The sequence below is a fragment of the Leptinotarsa decemlineata genome, unplaced genomic scaffold (assembly GCF_025532065.1).
Source record: "Leptinotarsa decemlineata unplaced genomic scaffold, Ldec_3_MD MMD2_tig00026314_RagTag_RagTag, whole genome shotgun sequence".
Lineage (NCBI taxonomy): Eukaryota > Metazoa > Arthropoda > Insecta > Coleoptera > Chrysomelidae > Leptinotarsa > Leptinotarsa decemlineata.
The window spans coordinates 679010-702400 of record NW_027412684.1 but is presented as its reverse complement, the minus strand read 5'-3'; the positions used below and the strand labels follow the sequence as shown (position 1 = coordinate 702400).

The 23391-nt window shown below is 35.6% G+C and overlaps 1 protein-coding gene across 3 annotated transcripts in view; it reads left to right on the top strand.

Moving 5' to 3' along the window:
- Positions 1–23391, top strand: part of LOC111508474 (nose resistant to fluoxetine protein 6) — a 68515-nt gene that overhangs the window by 9464 nt on the left and 35660 nt on the right. For all 3 annotated transcript variants that reach the window (XR_012467124.1, XM_074181630.1, XM_074181631.1), the window contains exons 3-5: positions 6721–6887; positions 14053–14129; positions 19775–19971. Coding sequence is in view for 2 of the 3 variants with exons in the window: in XM_074181630.1 (XP_074037731.1) it covers positions 6721–6887; positions 14053–14129; positions 19775–19971 (441 nt within the window). In the remaining variant the exon portion in view is untranslated. The remainder of the gene's footprint in view (positions 1–6720; positions 6888–14052; positions 14130–19774; positions 19972–23391) is intronic.

The window sequence follows — 23391 nt, the reverse complement described above, 5'->3', positions numbered from 1 at the left end:
TTTGATGGTTCACCAGTTCACAATAGTGGCATAACAAGGGTTTGGTTGAATAGGAATCTACCTATGAAATGGATAGGACCCAATAGCCCTCTCGTAGTATGGCCACCACGATCCCCAGATTTAACTTCACTGGATTTTTATTGATGGGGAAATTTTAAAAATAAAGTTAATAAGGATATGCCAACAAATAAGGAAGATCTCCGTGCAAGAATTATACAAGCGTGTAGAGAAATCACACCTAGAGAAAGGAGAAGAGTGTGAGGAAATAATAGAAGGCGCATAGAAAAATGTGTTCGATTGGAGGAAAATTTCATAGAAGGCACGAAAATATGAAATTGTCAACAGTTAAATCATTTGAAATTGATTGTTTTATTTTTCAATTGGAAATGTGATTTTGAAAGTAGTACTTCGAAAGAATTTTGAACTACATAACATTTTTCGCCACAAAATATCCTTGTTTTTTTTAAATAATGGGAAAATGAGAATATGAACTAACATTAACCATCCTAAAACCTCACTGATTACATGTTTCCGTTCCTCTTACAAAATTGCCATTTTCTCTCTTATTGAGAAGGAATTACTTTCCTGACAACAAAATGAAAAATAAATTATTTATGTGAAAACAAAAGTCTCATTTCTCTTAAACAATTTCGTTCATGTTTTGATGTCAAAACCAAAAAAAAAATCTACTTCAATTATCACTGAAGATACGGGGGGCATGAGAAGTGAAACAAATTCCGATTTTTCAGGACTGAAATTTTTCAGGAGAAAAAGTGTAACCGTAGTAACTTGGTAGTCCTGATCACGAATCTGAAGGAATTTTGGGCCTATTTTGCCCCCTAATATGTTTTACCGTAAAAATGGGGTGTTCCATCGCGAGTGGCGGACAGTGTATATCACTTTGGCCAACCCCATTCAGGTGGTAGGTGCATTTTGAGCATTTCCATCAGTCCAGAGAGTTCCATCGTTCTACCTCGAATATTACGGAAGATACGGGTGTGTTTCCATGAGAAGTGAGACACACTGTAGATATAATTTTCAACTTCAAAGGGCTCTTAGACGTTTTACACGAAACGAAAACACTTGCTTAAACACTTGTTATAATCAATAACTAATAACCTTTATACATTGTGGATTTATCCCACAATTAACGGATTCCAAAATTGTGTGTCACAAGAATACATCACGTACATAACGTTACAGCTTTTTGCAATTGACCGGTCAATTGCAAACCAGTGATACTTTCAATATTTCAAACAACGAAAGAATTTACAATCGAAACAACCTCCTTCAATAGAGTAGATTTCATCCATTTCTTCTCCTCTCGTACTATCAGTCTGTTTCTCAAATTGAAATTTGTGTTTAATGAATATTAAGCTCCTAAAAATATGAGCAATGAATTGTATTCGAAATTGTGTCTAATAAAATGGCTTTTGGCTGTGGCTGCTCAGCGTTTTGAAGTTCAACTCAGTACATCTCGAACTTCACTGTTCAAGAACTCTTTCATTTGAAGAGCTGTGTTTATGTAAAATAAACTTCCTGAGAAGGTTTTTCCAAATGGATGCATTCTCCAGCGATTCAAATCCAACGTGAATCGCTACTTTCGTACAGGCAACGCTCTTAGAGCTCCTTAAGGTCTCTGCCCACTATACCGTACAAAACCATGACCGAAAACGTAAAGGCACATGCTCAAAAATATTCTTTCATACAATTTATATGAACCAACGCCCATTAGACCGTTCCGTCACCGGTCCGGCACGTAGCGTAGCATGCACGTGCCAGCACAATATCTGAGTCGATAATATTTTGCCGGTGCTGATACGCAACGTGCATGGCACGTAACGTTGCTTAACCGTAGGCCTCCGGCAGCGAAACGGTTTATAAACGGGTTGTAAATCATTTTCAATATCATTTAGCAATACATTCCATTGAAATGTAGACTTTCGAAAATATTGAGAAAATTTTTTCTCATCAACAACTGTATGTCTAAATAATGCTCAATATTCTCCTTCACTTTCTCGTTATCTCGAATATTCGTGAAGCCAATAGCGTCGGGTGTTTTTTTGAGTTTCTATTCGTTCTTTGTGGTAAACTCTTCTACACTACGCTACACCACACTACACTGATGAGTAAGCTGGAATAACATACAATACTTCACATTACCTACAGTTGTCAAAGGGGTATCTAACGGTTATCATACCCGTGTGATACGGTCATTATACGTGTTGCTTACGGGCTTAGAATACGGTAGATCCATTACAGTGGGCAAGGTAGATCGTGTCGTGTTATTTTTCGTGTCTATAGTCTATTTCAAAAGAGTGTAGAGTAATAAATCATGAAGTGTCATAAAATTTGCCTGAATTTCGTTGTCGTCCATGGGCGTAGGCAAATCTTAGGATTATTAAACTTAATAATTGAAGTAAATTAAAAATTACAGACATAGATAATAATAAAAGGCCATTTTTGGGAAGTAATTTGGTCTAAAACTAAGTACCTACATGTATTTAGGTAAGTAAAATTTCTTAAAAAAAGATTAAGATTAATTTTAGTGGTTCTTGTAAACTTATTTAATATGCAATTTGGGTTCATATACTTGAGCATGATTTCTCAAAAAAGGGTTAACACTTAGTTCCGAGGTGCCATGTCATTATAATAATCCCTTTTTGACCCTGCCCACCAATCATGCAATACCTATTAAACCCAGGTAATTAAGAAAAAGGGTTTAAATATATTGTAATGGTGTCTTAAACATTCGAGTTATGATAGTAATTGTTACTACACCAATTAAACGTACAGTGATATTGTGATATAGAAATAGTGAAAAAGTTATAAAATGGGGACATTTACTCCAAAGAAAAGAAGTGTAAAAAATTCTTCGCTATCTGTTTGCGAAAAAGTTATAATTTTAAATGTATATGATTGCATAAAACACGATCACCCTAGTTTGTCTGTGCAAGAAAGTGTTGAGCGATGTGCCCGAATGACTGGAATTGGACAGTCCACGATTTTTAAATTATTGCGAGAAAGAAAGATATCAGGCCAGGTAAGTCCATGCAAGAGAAAATCAGGAAGACCAATAAAAATCTTAGATGAAGACACCAAATGTGACATTCGAAGAAAAGTTCATTCGTTTTATTTTAAAAAGGAAATACCCACTCTTGAAAAAATATTTATCGAGATAAGCCAAGATAACGATATTCCTTTGATATCCAGAAAACTTTTATGGAAAACTTTAAAAAGTATGAATTTTGCCTGGGAAAAGCACAATCGAAAGGCACTATTACTGGAAAGTGATGAAATTGTTTGCTGGAGACGAAAATATTTGACAACTATAAAGCAGTACCGCAGAGAGCAAACGAAAATTTTTTATCTTGATGAGACGTGGATAAACGAAGGTTATATAGTCAAAAAAATGTGGCAAGATAAAAATATAACAAGTTCTCGCCAAGCTTTCATAGAAGGCCTTTCGACGGGTATTAAAGTGCCTTCGGGAAAAGGGAAGAGGCTTATAATTGCTCACATTGGAAGCGAAGACGGATTTTTAAAAGAAGGTTTGTTAAGCTTTGAGTCGTGCCGGACGGGAGATTATCATGAGGACATGAATTCGGATGTCTTCGAAGACTACTTCGGGGAAATGTTAAAATTTCTTTCAGCTGATTCGGTCGTGGTTATGGATAATGCAAGCTACCATTCAAGGCGCTTAGAGAAGGTACCAACTTCAGCTTGGAGAAAGCAAGAAATTATTAACTGGCTGTCAAATAAAGGTATTCAGTTTGAGACGAATTCGCTTCATGAAATATGCCGTAGAAGATGTAGCAGAAAAGTATAAAGTAACTGTGCTGCGCCTACCGCCATATCATTGCGAATTAAATCCTATAGAACTTATATGGGCACAAGTTAAAGGATATGTTGCAAGGCACAATACCACATTTAAAATGAAAGATGTCAAGGTATTGTTTGATCAAGCCATTATGGAAATCACATCAGAAAACTGGCAAAAAGCAATCCAGCATGTTTTAAAAGAGGAAGATAAAATGTGGGAACTGGACAACTTGGTCGATCAGGTGGTTGACCCTATAATTATAACACCAGGGGATGATGACAGTTCTTCGGATGAAGACTATACTGATGTAGAATAATTTAATTGAATTGTAAATATACTGTAGCGGGATAAGCAATCTGGACAGAGACCAGTGTATCAGTGACAGTGACACTTTTGCTTAGGTTAGGGTTTAGAATTAAGGGTAGTCTGAATAATTATTTTCTCGGAAGGTTCTCGAAAATTGTACCTAGTAATCTCTAGAACATTCAATTAGGGTATGAATAGAGTGTTGTTAAACGTTAAGGGAAGTTCACAGTTTTAGTATTGTTCAAGTGTCAAATTGTAATAACGTATCCAGTAAAGTTCTTGTCGTTTTTGTGAATAAATTGATTTAAAGTCCCCACAAGTGTTTCAATACGTAAAGTTCGTTCGTGTGTGTTTGTGAGTATTTTCCGATTTCGGTTCGTATATATTTTATTGTTACATTTTATATTTTTTTAATAACACTGTTCTGCTGTATTAAATTTTTATTTCCTTTAATATAATTTTTATGAATGCATATTCTTTTGGCAATTATCCCACTAGCGCGCCTCTGGCTCAGTATTTATCCGTCGATAACAATGGACAAATCCCTTAAAACAGGGTGATACCTACCTGCTCTTTATGAAACGACATAATTTTGCAATGCGGACTAGGGAAGTGACAGAATTTATTGACGGATCACCCTGTAGCGCTTTTGAATACTTAATGAGATTTTATTACTCTACACTCTTTTGAAATAGACTATAATATGATCCTAGCACGGCCATGGTTGGTACGGTATAGTGGGCAGAGACCTCTAAGGATTTTTTTGTAGTGCTTGGGTTTTTCCGAAAAAAAATAGTACATTCGGTTTTACAATTATCAACAAATAAAGAGAAGTAAAACAGTATGTCGTTAATACTAATACTACAACTTTATTCAGATAATAATTGTTATGAAAGTACTCAGGATCATTCGAATAAAACAAATGCAAGGGAAGAAATGATAAGGAAGATGGAGAAATTGATGGAACTTGAAAAACATTATAAATGAAATGAAAGTTCTAGTAATATTCAAAATTTTTCCACTTGACACTTCAGGTCAAATCTTGATTTTATGTTTTTTCATTCGTTTTTGAGTAATTTCAGTTTTTATTATTAAATGAGTAAGATCCGTCTATTTATATTTTCACAAGATATGTAATCATATTATTGTAGTTGTTCTGACGAAAGTGTGAAATATACCGAAAGCACACATAACAAAGAGTTAAAAAAAACAGAATATGATGAAAAACCTGTTGTTCATTTTTTTTTCAAAATGATCCAAACCCAAAAAAAGTAAGAATGGAACCTCTGGCGTAGAGCGAATCTAGGGCAACCAGAACTGCAATACTATTCTCGATGCGCCAACAAAGTTGGCATCTATGGGAAAAGGAGATGTTTTCTCCATAGATATATATGTATATATATATATATATATATATATATATATATATATATATATATATATATATATATATATATATATATATATATATATATATATATATATATATCTATATATATATATCATATGATAGATTATTACCTATTCACTTCATAATGAAACGAATCGACAGTTTGTTATGTATAAACGTAACGATAGCAAAACTAACGAAATTACCCCAGAAAATGTTAAAAATGAATCGCCAGAAAGTAAATGATGATTATTTTGAATATTTGTTGATATGAACTGTAGAGTATTTCAAATGCAGATCATGAAAATAATATAAAACTGCTGATTACTCAGAATCTGCTTGTGTGTCCTATCAAACGAGGTATCACAAGACTCACGCATCTCGGTGGCAAATCACATCACTCTATTGTCTTTTTCACCAAAAATCACTGAAAAGGTTACCTTATTGTGTAAATTCTGTCCGACTTTGATATTCAGTCCTATTCAAATCCAGAGAGTTTTCCACTCATACCAAAGACTTTTCCTCAAAAAGATTGATAAAGTTTTCTCTGAAGCAGAAAATTCAAATTTCTTTTTCCACTATCTGCACCACTCGAACTGTACATGTTGATGAGAGTCACTATTTTTGAAAGAGTAATGAAATATCTGAGTTTCATGAGTGATCTCGGGTAGGGAATTAATCTCACGTTAACCTTCTCAAGCATAAACTTATCTGTGAGACATGATAAAATAGAGAACGAATTTCATGGAAGCTTTGCAGGAGTTCATATAGGCCACTTTTCGGAGAAAAAACCTATTTTCCTTTCCCGCTTACTTTGTGAAGCATTTGGTTAGTAAAGATTCTAGTCGTGATTAATGTTCGAATTTATGAAAGCCTGATAAATTCACCACCCTGAGTTCTCACTTTTCCAAGATTTTTACACGCATCACTTTGAACTGACTGCGATAGGCCTTATTCATTTTTCACTTCAGTACTATGAAAATCCTGGTGTATAAAATGAGCTAAATTCCTGAAAAATCGATGGAGGTTGAAAAAATTCGGTGGAATAGATATTTTTTTCATCACTGACTGAGCTAAAATCTTCAGTATACTTCAACAAATTTCATGAGACGGTTATTTTTTATTTATCAATTCTTTCTGAATGCATTATTTAGACAAATTAATCGTTTTCAACATTTTACTTTGAAGAATTATGTTTCAGAAATTCTTCAAGTTTGCAATATGTATGCCTGACGCATGTTCAGCAGCAGACTACAACACAATATTTCAAAATATATTCCAAAATGAATTTCCCCCTTTATTTCGTGATGACTTCTGCGTGACAAAAGAAAGTGGTGAACAATTCAAGGCAATTGATATAGCTACGATGTAAGTATATATGCATATATTTCTGAATATTTTTCTCAAATATTACAAACAGAACAAAAGCCTAAAAATTTTGTTTTTATATTTCGTCAGCTTCTGTGGCAGACACCCTCAGAGGTGTATGCGGTGACTTACAAGAAGGAAAGTAGTGTTTCGAAGTCTTACCAAATACTGACAGGACTGGGGAGCTCATACTGGTAGGGAATGTGATATATTTATAGTGTCCGCACTTGTGCTAGGTTGATCTGATTGATCCACCTTGTTGATAGATGTGTTGCTGGTGCGTATCGACATTGCACTAGTTGTATTCAAGTTCATCCAGAAAGGTGAGCTAACTTGCAGTGAAAACGTGACCTGAAAGACAGGACGAATCTCATAACGTACAGTTGTCAATGTTGAAGGTTGCCTTTTTAACATACCGCAATGGGAAGCCTTGTTTATTTTCGGTATCCGAAGATCGAGTCTTATGTCGATCCCATAGCCATAGATCATCTTTGTAAGGAGAGATGTTATCGCCTCCACTTTGTGGAGTGTTTTCTTCATGAAATTTCAGTGGTTAAGCCCACTGATGAAACCTGCGCTATCTGCTGTTGTTACACAGGTTGATTCCTCAACAAGAACTCAAACTATAAATGATGAAAATACTTGTTGACCATACCCCCGGAATTTGTAAGCCACACCTCTTCAAAAAAAAGTTGCCACGGTTAGCAATGGTTCGCACAGTATTCTTACCTCGAATAAATAAAGTCACGAATTGAAAAACTGTTTATACGCCAACAGCATTGAGACAATTCATGAGCCAATCACGCAACACTATGAGATTGAATACCACTGGAAGATCAAAAGTTTGATCTTCCTCTTGAAGATGATCACTTGGTGATCGAAACACGTGTCGAGGTGTGAAAATAACGGTTTGGTATTAGGAAAAAACTTCAATAATATTCATTACTACACCAAAGGTTCCAAAGAAGAGTTTCTGTCTTCCGCAGGCGTTTCCTGGATGCCATGTTTCTATTGTTCCTGTATTTCAGTTTACATTAGAGTTACCAAATGTAGTTTCAAAACTAGGATACAAGAACATAAACCTTGCTGCCGCCTCAAGAAAATGAAAAGGCCACAATTGCAAAACATGTTCCACCAGAAACAGACCACATGATGAAATAAAATGAAACTGCTGTCCTGTCTGATAATTTTTTTCACCATGGACATTTCATTGCAAAGCCATTGAAACCTATAAACATCCCATTGATTTCATCAGAAACAACTTCAATTGGTATCTCATCAGCAGCTCATCCACCAACAACGTGAACCAATCAAGACAACGTAGCACAAGTTCCAATCGATAGTAGCATCCCCATTGACACTCCATTCCCTACACCCATCACTAGTAAGAATACGATATACTACTTCCATCCTCGCAGTCAACGCCTGAAGATATCCGTCACAGTAGTAGACGCAATGTTTTTGGCACTTTCCAACCCCGACCTATCAGCTCGGATTTTGTTATCTGTCATTTGCATTCCTATTCTAGAACCAGACTGCTGTGAAAGTAAATTATTCATTCAGTATTGGACAGAGCTGTTTTGATGTACCATAGATCTAGTTAGTGATATTAGTCCAGCCCATGAATGCAACGTTTCAACTCTCGTCTTTTCCAAGGATATTTCTGAGAATGAGGTGACATGGCTCCTTTTGCATTATCTATGGGATCTACGACAGGCTCAACGGCGATTTGTAGAGAGAGCTGCATTGAAAGACAGACAAAAATTTTTTTCTGTAGACAATTTCGACTTCGTAACAGACCACAAAGCGGTCTTCATTTTTCTTCGATATTTATAGATTGGGTCCCATAAATGCTGCCTCCATAAGGAAAGATGTCAGAGTCCTATTTACTCAGATTTGTAGTTCAGTCTACTACCACTGAAGAGTTGGTTCGTAACGGATCAAAGCTGCATTGTCTGCGCTGTCAGAACATGGAAGCCTCATCTTTTGATTGTGGTTTCAACCAGTTTGCAGTCGAAGTTGCAATGAAATACAGTGGACGAGTCTTTTTCTGCAGTCGATGTCAAAGTTTATGTTTGAGAAATCTCATATATGCTGCTCAAGTTAGGGAAGATGTCTTCTCTTACTCAGAATTAGCCTTCGAGAACAATTGAGTCCACTAATGCATTAACCTAGTACTGCTGGTGATTCATTAACAGATCGAAATACCGTTATGTGCTTCCTTCATCTTAAGGCTCTGATTTCATATATTTGCCCTGAAGTGAAAGTGTAGAGAAAGCCAGGGAAGAATATAATTCGATGGTGGATGTCAAAGATTGGTTTTGCTTCGGACTGAAGAACCTCTTTCATCTTCGATATTTGTCCAGGGGCAATTCAATCTATCAATGCATTCGTGGTGCTGTAACAGTGCTGGGTGTGGCCAGCAGAAATAATAGCTTCATGAGATTTTGACCCCAATAATTCTCTGGAATCTATGAAGAATTATAAAAAAAAAAGCTTTTACAGACCAACCCTTACGCATGAAATTTTGACAGCGCGTGCTCTGCATTTCTGCTTTATGAATTCCTCTCGCCTGCGATTGCTCTGGCGTTTCTATCGCTCTTCTAGCTGCCTGCAGCTAGAAACTGACACCTAACCTTGAAATAAAAATGACAGAAGAGAATAACAATAAATATAGAAAAATTCCAAACAGCTGAAACTATAGTCGATTGGATTGGATTGGATTGGATATTGTCATGACTGTGAATAATAAAGTGTGACGGTATTACGGTACTAAGGGTTTGAACTTCATTACTGGAATGCTAGATGATAGATAGATAGATCATTCATTGGTGTTTTATATATTCTTCAGTATTTACACGAGTCAATACATACATATTAATAAAATTAGAATAGAACAAGGTTTTTTCTAAAAAAATATTGATATCTTTTAAGTACATCTGAGTTATGTCGACGAGCACATTTAAAAAGAAAGCAGAAAAATTCAAAATTGGGTATTATGAAACAACGACAAATGACCATATGGTTAAGGAACTTATATCACAGTGCAGGAATTCTTCGGTGCTAAAGAAGGCGTTTTTCATTAAAAAATATTTTATCCTTATTTGGAATATGTTAATAGGTAGAGATCTTATTTTTTGTGGTAATTTATTGTAAAATTTCACAGCCCAAAAATGTGGTCCATTTTGACATCTTTTTAAGCGGCAGTAGGTAGTTTGTACTCAAATCATTTTTAGGCTCAGTGTTGTGGTCGTGCACCTTTTCAAAACTTTCATATTGAGATAGATTATTTTTTATTTCTATTAAATTTTCCATGATATATAGAGAAGGAAAGGTTAGTATTTTCAATACAATGAATGAATTTCGACATTCATCTCTGTAGTCGATATTGTCTAATATTCTAATTGCTTTCCTTTGGTGTCGGAATATTCTATCACATTCTGTTTTATGTCCCCAGGCGACAATATGATAAGAAATAATGGATTCATACAAGGAAAAACATGCCGTTCGAAGAGTTGTTTTGAAACTTGTCAGGAGAGGTTTCTTAGTAAAAATAGATTTCTCATGAGCTTTTTTGATAGTTCATTTATGTGATGATCCCATTTTAACTCACTGTAAAAATTGATTCACAGAAATTTCACACTACTTTGCGAATTTGAGTAATTTTCCGTATTTCTTAGGGTGAATACCACGTTTTGGGTTTTGTTTTTATTCAGATATAATTTGTTTGCTTTGAACCACCTTTCAGTTTGTGACTGTGCTTAAGAGGATAATATAAGTACCTCATCTAGAGTTTTAGCATTTGTTTGGATTGTAATATCGTCTGCATATAAAATAGATGATAACAGGTTCTCCTGATATGGAAGGTCACTAATGAAAATTATGAATAGTAGAGGACCCAAAATAGATCCTTGCGGTACACCAGTTGTAATATTTTTTTTCTAGTTGATAGAGAATTGCTCACTTCCAAGGTTTGACATCGATTTTCTAAGTATGAGTTGATCAACTTTATAGTGTTGTCAGAAAAATTATACAGGGTGTAACTGAATAAGGGTAAAACATTTAAGGAGGTAATTCCTCATCGGGAAAGAAATAGGATCTTTCATATAAAGAAACTTCATTGGAGAATGCCTTATTGAGATACAACCCCTAAAGGGGGTACATAAAATTTGTATAACAATTTTTTTCACAAACACTGAAGAAGTTACAATATTGAAATTAACCTGACGTTCTGTACTACCAAAAAGACACTTAGCCAGTAATTTATTTGGTTTACCCCATGGTTGTAAGGGGTGGAAAACGCAACCCCTAAAATGTATTTCCAATGTTACTTTTTGTCTTATCATTTGCTCACCATTTAAAAATTCACTTCCGATAGCCTGTTTCATTCTAAACAAAAAATGTCTCTTGGGTTTTTTGCCCAAAATAAACCAGTTCGCAGCAAAAAATTATTTTACGAACAACTATAGAGATACATCGTCATAAATGCGAACTGGGTTTATTGTTATTTTGTAGTTAGTACCTGCATTGAACGATTGAAGGGTAATAAACAAAACTAATTTATTAATAATTAAACACACAACATGTAGAAATCATAGTAAATGTTCAATATGTCTACCTTCAGACATTACGCATGCGTCTAGACGTCGGCGCATTGAGCCACGTATTCGCTCAAATATTCCTGGAGTCTCTCTGATTACCCTGCACGCATGAGGCCCAAATAAATCATCCCCAATAACTCCGAGCCACACGTTAAGAGAAAACTGTTCTTGATGGTTATTTTCGACAATAGCGTGAGGGTTTTCATCAGCCAATATGTGGTAATCATGGAAATTAATAATCTTGTCTCGAGAAAAACTATATTCGTCTGTGAATTCTTTCGTCTTCAGAAAATCACAATTTCTTATAATCATTTCCAGCATCCAATTGCAAAATTCAAGACTTTTCGGAAAGTCTCGCGGTAACAGTGCCTGTACTCGTTGCAGATGGTAAGGGTATAAGAGTTGTTCCTTTAAAATTCGAAATACCGTCATATGATCAACATTCAGCTGGAAAGCAATCTCTCTAGTACTGGTAGTAGGTTGTTCTTCAATCAAATTAAGTACTGCTTCCTCAAGCTGTGGTGTTCGTACTTCTCGATGGCGACCACAACCCTGCGTTCTTTTGTCGAATGAACCATATTCTCGTAATCGTTGATGAAACCGAGCAAATATGTGAAGGATGCTGCCGTTGAGGATACATTTCAGGATATCTTCTAGAAGCTTGTATCCCATTCCCCTGCGACAGACCGTAAACGTAATGCATATCAACCATTTCCTCATTTGTGTATGCCATTTTGATAACAAGTGAATTATTAAAGTACCAAATTGGGAACAGAACAACAACACACAATTAGTATCAATTCAATTTCGAAAATTCACAAACTGACAGCATCATACCAATTTAATTGTCATTATCGCTAATAGCGACCTACTAGATAGATTAGTTTCGTATTTTCGCATTTATGACGATGTATCTCTGTAGTTGTTCATAAAATAATGTTTTGCTGCGAACTGGTTTATTTTGGGCAAAAAACCCAGGAGACATTTTTTATTTAGAATGAAACAGGCTATCGGAAATGAATTTTTAAATGGTAAACAAATAATAAGACAAAAAGTTACATTAGAAATAAATTTCTGACTAAGTGTCTTTTTGGTAGTACAAAACGTCAGGTCAATTTCAATATTGTAACTTCTTTAGTGCCTGTGAAAAAAATTGTTATACAAATTTTATGTACCCCCTTTAAGTGGCTGTATCTCAACAAGGAATGCTCCAATGAAATTTCTTTATATGAAAGATCCTATCTTTTTTCGATGGGAAATCACCTCCTTAAATGTTTTACACTTATTTAGTTACACCCTGTATAGTTGAGATCACAAAATGTTATTTCTGTATACTCTGGTTTTTCAAAACTTGTTGTTATTTTGTTGCTAAGATCTAGTATCGCCATTTCAGTGTTTCTACCTTTGCGAAATCCATACTGGCAGTCTGTGAATATGTTATAATTCTCAAAATGATGTACAATTTTAAAAGCTATACATTTTTCAAATATTTTTTATATTATTAGTAGCAGAGATATTGGTCTGTAGTTTGTAGGATCATTTGGATTTCCACTTCTTTCAAGACGGATGGGGAAAATGCACTCTTTTGTACACTGGTTCAGCAGTTTAGTTAGAGGGATTAGGATTAAATTCAATATATTCAATATCCATTTGATCACGTTGACGTAGCTTGATTTTGAGACTTTTTTGATGAACAATTTTTTTATCCTACATATTTTTTTCAAGTATCCTATGTTACTTCTAATACCTCCAAGAAGATGTGTGAAAAATTTCATGATGATCGGTTGAGTAGTTTTCGCATGAAATCGTAACAAACAAACTTACATTCGCATTTCTAATATTAGTAGGTATGAGATAAGGGGAGAACAATAGATGGAAAGTGAATTATTTTGTTGTATTCCTTCATGATTTTGGAATGCAGATTGATCAACATTTCCTAGCAACAAATGGATTTGATCTATGGCATAGACGAAATCGAATGAAAATTATTATTTTTCCAAAACACTAGAACTTCACGTCGAACATAAGGTGAATTAACTGACTATTGAGATACAATCTTCGTGAAATTGTTTCTGGTATTGGTTCCTGAATCGAATAGCACAGTTAATGTATTTATAATTCATTGAAAATGTTCAAAAATATTTCCAGAATGCCTTCCGATTTGCTTGATATCGCTGTCGTTTCTGACATCAAACTGATTTATCGGTTGATTTGGCATAATGCTTAAAGAGTAATGGAATTACAAAAATTTTGATTCATGTCCATTCATCTTTTCTCGAAGAGTTCTTAGAGCTTACGTATTTTCTACAGAAATGTTTTGAATCAACTTAATAGGTGTGTAAACATGACTTGAGACTGTAATAGCTGCATTAAACAACGATATTTATTCCGTTGTATCATTTTTATATCAAAAATCTCATTGAGTCTCTTAAAATTTGAGAATTTTCTGCTTATAAAATCAGATTTGCTGAAATGTTTATCTCACATACACTGTTATTACATTCTTTTGATGAATTTTATCCTACGCACTATCCATAATAATAATAATATGGTTTTGTTTTCAGGATAATCATATGTTTGACTGCGTGTATGGTCATTTGTTCAACTACTTATGACGTGTATCTTCATAAAACTGAAACAAGTAAGTTTGACACACTTCCGTTCATAGTAGTGAAGAGGATTGATAATGAGATGATTCTCACTTTTTTTGTCTCTTTGCTTTTCCAACTTTTTCTATAATATATAATGGTAGCATAAGTTCATCGCAATGTGCATTGAAATTCAGGTTTTTGTCAATCTCAATACCCAAAAACTTTTCGACAATGGAAGCGGATGATCATCCACATCAATATATAGTGGGTCAAAAATTCTGTGATGATTACAACATTGTATGATTACTGTTTTATCTGAATTAGAAACAAGCGAGTAATGCGAAACTACCAGTTCAAAGATGTCATTGTTTTCTTGCATTTCCATTGTGAACTCATTTGGTCGGACCATATTATAATCGTGCCAATGTTATCAGTAAATATCACGCACTTTCCATCGGAAACAGATCCATCAACTTAATCTATATATATTCGAAATAACACAGGTCGCAAGACTGAAGATTGTGGTACTCCGAGTGATAGAGGTATGTGTTGAGAGTTGATCGTTCTTTTGATACCATAAATTACATTGGTAATGGTAACATATTGGCTTCTGTCAGACACTAATGAATCGATCCACTTGTTTTAAATTTCTCCACGACCTATCTCATGTAACTTTATTGAGAATACCTGAGAGTTGACGCAGTCAAATGCCCTGCTGGGATCGCAATAATCTCAACAGGGCACTCGCCAGCGTCTATGCTATCCGCTTAACTGTGGAGTATGAATTTAATCGCGGTATTAGTGGATTTTCCACTTCAAAACCCATACTGCGTATCCGAAGAGATGTCATTTCTGTCAAAATATCTTGTTTTGTTTGTATGATCAAACTGAATTTTATAGCGATAACCTTGTTAATAAAACACTACTTCAACATTTAACTATTTACTTCGATAGCAGGTATTGGAATATTTTTACAGTGCGTGAATATGAAAGAGAACAAACAGATGTTTAACTATTGTTGTTTATGACAGAACTAAACTTACTAATATACATTGAACCGATCAAACTCTCTCGAGAGGGATGAACCGTGTAAGGTTCAAGTGTTCTGGAATGCAAACACTTGCCTGTACAGGTTGGTACGAGACATAAGAAAAGAAAAGAGTGAAGAAAATATGAATTGAATGAACTCTCACCGTACATACCGCCCCCTTTGAAAGAACCTACTTCCAACTGGAATGCAAAATAAAAACAATAAAACATTAGCTACATATAGTAAAAATGGATAATTTCAAAAAATTGTCAGTCAGTTGAAACAGTTTCTATTGGCAAAATACATATTTTAGAAGAAGCTCTTCTAAACACCTCCTTGGGCGTTCGAACAGACACTACGCGGCCCAATGACCATTTGAGGGGGGTAGGTTGTCTTCTTTGACGAGCACCATTGTCCCTGGCTGCAGTAGCATGCTTGCGGAAGAAGAATGTCGTTTTCCTCTCTGTTGGAGCTGAGACAAGTATTCTTTGGACCACTTAGCCCAGAAGTGCTGTACCATTTGCGTTAACTGATGATACATTTTGAGTTTGCTGGTCTTGTGCCGAGACAAATCTTCTTGAGGTAAGGCGGCCATTGACGAACCAATCAGAAAGTGACCCGGTGTGAGTACATCAAAATTATCGGGGTCTTCTGAGAGAGGAATGAGGGGTCGGGAATTTAAACATGATTCTACCTGTGTTATGACTGTATTCAATTCATCATAAGTGTTGTTTCCTATAACCCTTTTAAGATGATGGCAGACTTAACTGCTGACTTCCATAAACCTCCAAAGTGAGGAGAGTGAGCTGGTATAAAATGCCACTTTATAGCCGTGTGTAAGAAATGCTCCGAAAATTTAGACTGATTTGAAGGGTTTTGAAGAAACGTGTACAGTCCCTTCAATTCATTACTAGCACCCGTAAAGATTGTACCATTATCTGAGAAAATGTTTTACACACTCCGCGACGAGCGGTAAATCTTTTGAAACAATTCATAAAAGCTTCGGTGGTTAAATCACTTACCAGTTCTAAATGCACTGCCTTCGTGGCAAAGCACACGAACACGCATAAGAACCCCTTGGTCCCCTTAACCTTCTGACCTTGATGCAGAAAGGACCCGCATAATCAACTCCGCAATTGGTGAAAGGTCGACTCGGAGTTATACGCTCCTTAGGTAAATCTCCCATGATGTGTTTGAAACCAAAAGGTCTAACCTCGAAACAAGTAACATACTCATGCAAAATATTTCTAATAGTACTACGCCCTGATACTGGCCAATAATTTAACCTGATTATAGCTAACAGGGCCTGTGGTCCTGCATGCAGATTTTTATAATGCTCGTGCAAGGCGAGAAGCTTCGTTAAAATATGATTGCGTGGCAATAAAATAGGATGTTTTTGGTCAAAGGGAATGCTTGCCTTTCTTAACCTACCACCTACCCTAATGAGTCCCTTATTATCTAAAAATAGATTCAAGCCTATAATATTACTGGAATTAGAAATTGCTTTAGACTTACGCAATGCATGAATTTCACTAAGGAAATGTTGATTTTGAGCTAATCTTATTAATGTTTTTGAAGATCCTCGCATTTCCTCAACTGTTAAATTTCCTGAAGCTCTTGTTTGTGCAACGGATTCACAATTGTGTATAAACCTCAAACAGTATGCTACCACCTTTTGAAGTCTAATTAGACTTGGAAATCTTTGGAATACATCTGTTTCAAATTTACAGACACTAAAAGTTTGCCGAGGGATCCTAACTTCTGGAATATGTTCTGGTACTATAAACTTAGATTTTGGCCATGATTTGTCATCCTTAACAAGCCATTTGGGATCATTCCACCATAACTCACAAGACTTCAAGGAGTAAGGATCCAAGCCTCTTGATATTATATCCGCAGGATTGTCCTGGGATACTATGTGATGCCACTGATGACCCTTCGTTAAATGTTGTATTTCAGCAATCCTATTTGCGACAAAGGTTTTCCACCGGCATGGCTCATCCCTTAACCATGCTAAAACCACGCTTGAATCACTCCAAAAATGAACTTCATCAAAAGAAATGTGTAAAGCGTCTAACACTTCACTTGCAAGCTTGGACGTTAATAAGGCCGCACATAACTCAAGCCTTGGAAGATTGATGGTTTTTACTGGAGCTACCCTTGATTTTGCGCAAATTAAACTTACATGATGGATATTATTCTGCTCGGTAGACCGAATATAGATCGCTGCTCCGTACGCAGCTTCTGAGGCGTCCGCGAAACAGTGCAATTGAATTTCCTGTGGGTTCAAGCAAATAGCTCGTCTTCGTATTTTTAATTCTTCCAAGTGCTGGATTTGTTGCTTGAATCGAAGCCAAGACGTATGAATATCGAGAGGGAAAGATTCATCCCAGTCCATCTTCAATTTCCACAATTCCTGCATGAGTAGTTTTGATCTTAGGATTGCCGGACCTACGTGACCCAATGGATCAAATACTTGAGCCGTAATTGACAAAATAGTTCGTTTTGTTACTCTTGTTTGACTTTGGTCAATTTGTATTCTGTAGCTTAAAATATCTTGCTCAGAATTCCATAAAAAACCCAATGCCTTCGTTGTTTTGTCATCTGACAAATAATGCTCAATATTGGAATTATTATCAACTCTTCTTTCAAGAGTCTCCTTGCGATTCGAAACCCACTTTCTTAGAGTGAATCCAGCTGCCTTGAGGATTTGACTTACTTGCTCCATAAGAATGTTCGCTTCCTGAACGGAACCTGTACTAACCAATAAATCGTACACATAGATTTCAATAATTATGGCTTGACTTGCCATAGGAAAATGTTCTTTGTTGTCCGATCCTAGTTGCTGTAAACATTTTACTGCCAAAAATGATGCTGGTGCAGTCCCATATGTTACGGTGTTGAGTCGATAAATTTCTATTGGCTGATCAGAAGAATACCTCCACAGGATCCTTTGTAAATCCCTTTGTTCGGGTTTTATATTCACTTGGCGATACATTTTTTCCACATCTCCTCCTAGGACTACTTCATACCTACGGAAACGGAGTAATATATTGAAGAGATTGTCTTGCAATTTGGATCCAACCATCAGAACATCATTCAATGACAACACAGTGTCTGTAGCTGCGGATCCGTCAAATACCACCCTACACTTGGTTGTTGAAGAATTTTCCTTAAACACTGCGTGATGGGGAAGATAATAGATTGGATGATTCGAACTATCAGTATTGCTTGTCTCCTCCAAAGTTCCAATTTTAGTAATGTGCCCTAGATCACTGTACTCTTTGAGGAATCCATGATACTGCTCCTTTATTTGTATGTCCTCGTCTAACCTTCTTTCGAGCTGTTGAAACCTTTTTACCGCAATGACTAACGAGTCGCCTAAATCGGAAATATTATCCTTTAACGGTAAAGCGACCGTAAACTTTCCATTTTCATCCCGTGTTGTTGTTTCGTGAAATATTATTTCACACTCCATCGCTTCCTTTGAAAAAGGTTTCATCCGAGGACATTCTTCCACCGTCCAGAATTTTTCAAGTTCCTGTATATGCATGTTTGACGAAAGATTGCATACCATGGTACCGTTTTTCATTTCTGGTGAACCCATAACGGGACCGGCTATGACAGGTTGATTCCTTCCTAATTTAACCTGTCCTACGCATAATAAATCCCAAAAAATAGCTGCTCCTAACAAAAGATCAACCTTATTGCTTTACCAAATGTCAATTCTGCCAAAGTGATGTTATCTGAAATTTTAAAACTAAACTCGATCTTTATGGGAAGCAAATTCTCCGAAATTTTATCAACAATAAGAAAGCTATAGTAGAACTTAAAATTGTTCGATTTTGAATGGATAACCGCGATTACTGAACGTGTGATATTTTTATTCCCTGACCGATGCCTACTACTGGAACATTAATTTTTTGTGTTGGAAGCCACAACCTTTCCTAGAGATCCAGTGACAAAAAATTGGATTGAGATCCAGAATCCAGGAGAGTTCTGCACTCCTGAAAATTGCCTGAATTGTCAACAATATATACCAATGCTGTTGGCAATAAAACTTCCCTTGGTGTTTTGATAAGCGTGCATTGATAATTCTGTAATGTGTTTTGTGTCTCAGATGACTGGGATCCGTCCAATTGAGATGAATTTGCCTGTGATCCTCACGAAGTATGTAACGAACTTTCCCGAACTCGTTTATCTTGTTCCCCTGATGCAACATCGTACTATGTTTTTTACCACACAGTTTACAACCGCCCATTGAACAGTTCTCTACCTTATGACCATACTTCAAACAATTCCAACAGGCACTTGCCCTTTTGACCTCATCCCTTTCAGCTGATAAAGATAACCTTCCATCCATTCCTTATACGAACCGTGAAATGAAGGAATTTCCATCGTTTTTTTTTACATTTTTGTCTACCGGTTGACCTCCCTGTACAATGTTTTGAACACCCCCTGTATTGGTGTTATCTCGTACCAAATTTGAATTAATGATTTCCGCTTGAGAAATAATTCTAAAATATGTTTCTTCAAAAATGTACCTTTCTTCCTGCTGTTCATTAGACCCATCACGTTTTTCTATACCATCTTGTAATGATTGAAACTCTACCCAACAATCTTTATTTCCGAAATGTAGTTACTCAACTATCAATTTTGTTTCAGAAAGTCGACATCCTCTTATGATAGCCTTTTCTGTCTATTCGAATGGTTTGAAGATATTACAAACTTCAGAAGGAAATAAAGGACAAATTAGTGTTTTTCATGGAATGAAAACCATTAGTATGTTTTGGGTCATAACCGGACATGGATTGGTCGCTTGGAGGTCACTCTTGGTAACAGATATGGAAGAAACTACAGAAGTGAGTATAGAAACCCAGCTTCCGTTTATCGATTCTTTCTTCAGCAGCTACAGAATCACTACCAGATTTGATTCTTCTTTGGAGAAAAGATAGATGGTCAACATACAAAATTGAACATAACAGAATTGCGCAAAGCGTAGCAGATTACTGAGTGATACTGAATGTAATAGCATTCTGAATGACAACAGATTTAACTCACCCTACAGCCAACTACGACCATTATATACTGTCTTCATTCCGAATAGAAAGAACTGAATACATCAGAAGGATAAATTGATGAGAGTACTCTCACAATCTGGTACAGGTATATACAGTCGCAGACCCAGGACAGAGTATTCAACCCTGCCTGAAGATCCTGTGTTAGTAGCAAACTACCAAAAGATATTATATTGAAAAGAAACTAGGATTTATACATACGCGAAAACGTGTTATGAAACAATTGTTTAACTACAGCAGAGATGACCTACGTTGTCAAAGAAGCCTTCTTTCGGGTCACTGTTAACTGAATTATTATATGATGAGACTTGGATTATGTAAAGACCCGGTTAGCCGTCTCTGTTTGAAATATGATGAAACAACATACTTACTCTTTGAACTCAGTGTTTGAGCTTCACGCTCGCCGTTTGATCTGAATGATAACTTACCAAATAAACTGATTGGCTTCGTTGGGAAGTTGACTCAATCTCATCGACGTTTCGACAAAGTCTCATTTGTCATCATCTGGATACTACTGTTAAGTGTTCGGAAGTCGGTCGACCTTACTCGATCCGCTCCCTACTATACTGGTAAAATGATACACGCTCTACTACCTACTATATATTGTTGTTGATTTTTAACCAACCCAAAATTTCATACTTTTCTGTAGGGGATCTGGGATGTTCTTGAGTAGGGGATCTGGGTAATAGTTATTGGTTATTAATTGGAAAAGTATATTTGAATTTTTTATATGAAAAGAAGTATCGGAAATTTGCATAATGCGGTTCTTCATTTGCTTGACCAAATTAATTTTCGTAGACTGCTTATGATATGACCGATAGTTCAAGAACCTACCAGAACTGATAGGTTTGCGATACCAATCTATGAGTAGAGTATTATCGGTGTTCTGATTACCTTAGTGTCAAGGAAAGGAACCCATTGTTCGTTGTTTTCAGTTTCGATGGTGAACCGTATGTAAGGGTCATAACTGTTGAAGATGTCCACAATTTCAGGTATTCCATTTCGAAGAGGAGAGATAATAATGCCATCGACATATTTTTTCATAAAAAAGAGAATAAAGGAAGTACCTGTAAGACCAAATCTAGCAGGTCATCCATGACATATGCTGCTAAAATGTGGCTAATCTTAGCTCCCATTGGAGTACCAAAAGTTTGTTTATACATTTCACTATCAAATGAAAAATATGTTTTGTTGAAAAGGAAAGTTATAAATTGGAAGAATTCGTCTTTATGAATGTCACAAAACTGACTGATACGTCTCCATTTTCTATCAATAGATCTGAGACAAACATCTGAATAGATATTGCTGAAAAGAGATACCACATCTACGCTAGCAATTACATAATTATTTGGTAATTTAATTTTATTTAATGTAGAGAAAACACCACAAAAATCTTTATCAAAATATTATTTGTTTAATTCATAGGCTTTCGTTGAAATGTGTTTTAGAAATGAAGCAATATTTTCAGTAGGAGAACTAATTGAAACAATGATAGGTCTAACAGACAGGATTGGTTTGTGTATTTTAGGTAATGCATAAAATTTGGGTAAGGTCCCAGTATAATTAGTGAGACGTTTTTTTGTAAGTTCGTCAATCTGACTGATTTCAAATAACTTTTCAATCATTACAATTATGTTGACCTTGTAATGTGGGATCTTCATTCACTTGTGAGAAAAAATTACAATTTTCGATAAGGTTTGTAGAAAGGGTAATATACTGGTCACGGTCGAGAATCACAGTGACATTGCCTTTAAATTTGGTAATAATGAGATTTGGATTATTTTTTGTTTTGATGAAAAGGTGTTGGAAAAAATTATTGTTATTATGTTTTCTGGAAGTGATGAAATTAGTAATAATATCAGTAGACCGTGCTACTATGGACTTTCTTCCATTATCATTAGTGATAGTAGATGTTATGAAGTCAACATCAGTTAAAGAACCTTCGATCTTTTTTGGATTTGAAGCTTTATAACTTCTATTTATTTTATGCGGGCGCTTTCCATCATCTACTTGGATCCACTCAAACTGAACGTTTCATCCTCTTGTTTGTTCTTTTATAAGGTTAGAACGTGCAGGTGCAGTTGCCTGTATATGGGTTACATCAGGTAATATCCTTTGTGTTGGATTTTCTCTAGGTTCACTGTTTCTAGGAATGTGTAATGCATTGTGTAGTATATTGAATGTTAGGTCTTGTTGTGTTTCAATTTGTATTTGTTTCTCGATAAGTGAATTATGACTAATTTATGGATGTTTGAGTTTTCCCAGATGTCCATACGGTTTCCTTTATTGACTTGTTTTATGAATTTTATGTTCTCTGGTGGAGAAAAGTTATGTTTGTTTTGTATGGCGTGTGTTGCGAGGTTTGATTTATATTTTATTGGGTTAATGTATGTTTTTTTGTGCTCGTCGTACCTTTGGAGCAGTTTTTTCTTGGTTTGGCCGATATAGAATTTGTTGCAGTCCGAGCATTGTATGCTGTACACTGTGTTTGGGTTTTTGTCTTCTTCTTTTTGATAGCTGTTTATTTTTTGTGTTATTTCCTCTTTTAAAAATGTCGAAATTCACAGTTTTTCCTTTTAAAACATTCTCACAAAAAATATAGCATAACTCCACGCAGCAGTAAATCAACTTCGAATTTTCTGAATTGCGAAAAACAAACAAGTCTGATAAGCTGATAAAAAATTTTTGAACATGATACAATATCTAGAATAATAACAACAACACAATTGACGTTGTTGACTACAATTCTCTATACTTGTAAAAAAATATATTAATACTGGCAGTATCATTCATTAAATTCCGTGCTACAAATCGCACATTGAAAGGCAAGACATCGTTAATCCCCAGGTCAGACAAGTTTAAACTTTCATTTAATCAGGATGACCACTAATAGACTAGTTTCGGAGTAGGGGAGAAGGGGGCACCTTTCAACAAATTTATAATGATTGCATCTTTTTCCTCATTAGTTACAAGAACGCAATCGTTTGTTCTACTATATAATTTCATCGTATATGTTGGTCAACTTTCAGTAGTTAAATTTTAGATTTGGCATAAAATAGATATTTTACAATAATTTTTAGCAGGTCATACCAAATGTTCAAATGTGCCCCTCAACGGGGCACATCTGAACATAGTAAGGGGCAGATTTGAACATAAGAAATAAGATTCCAGAACTTTTGCTTTATTCAGTCAACTGATCTACAT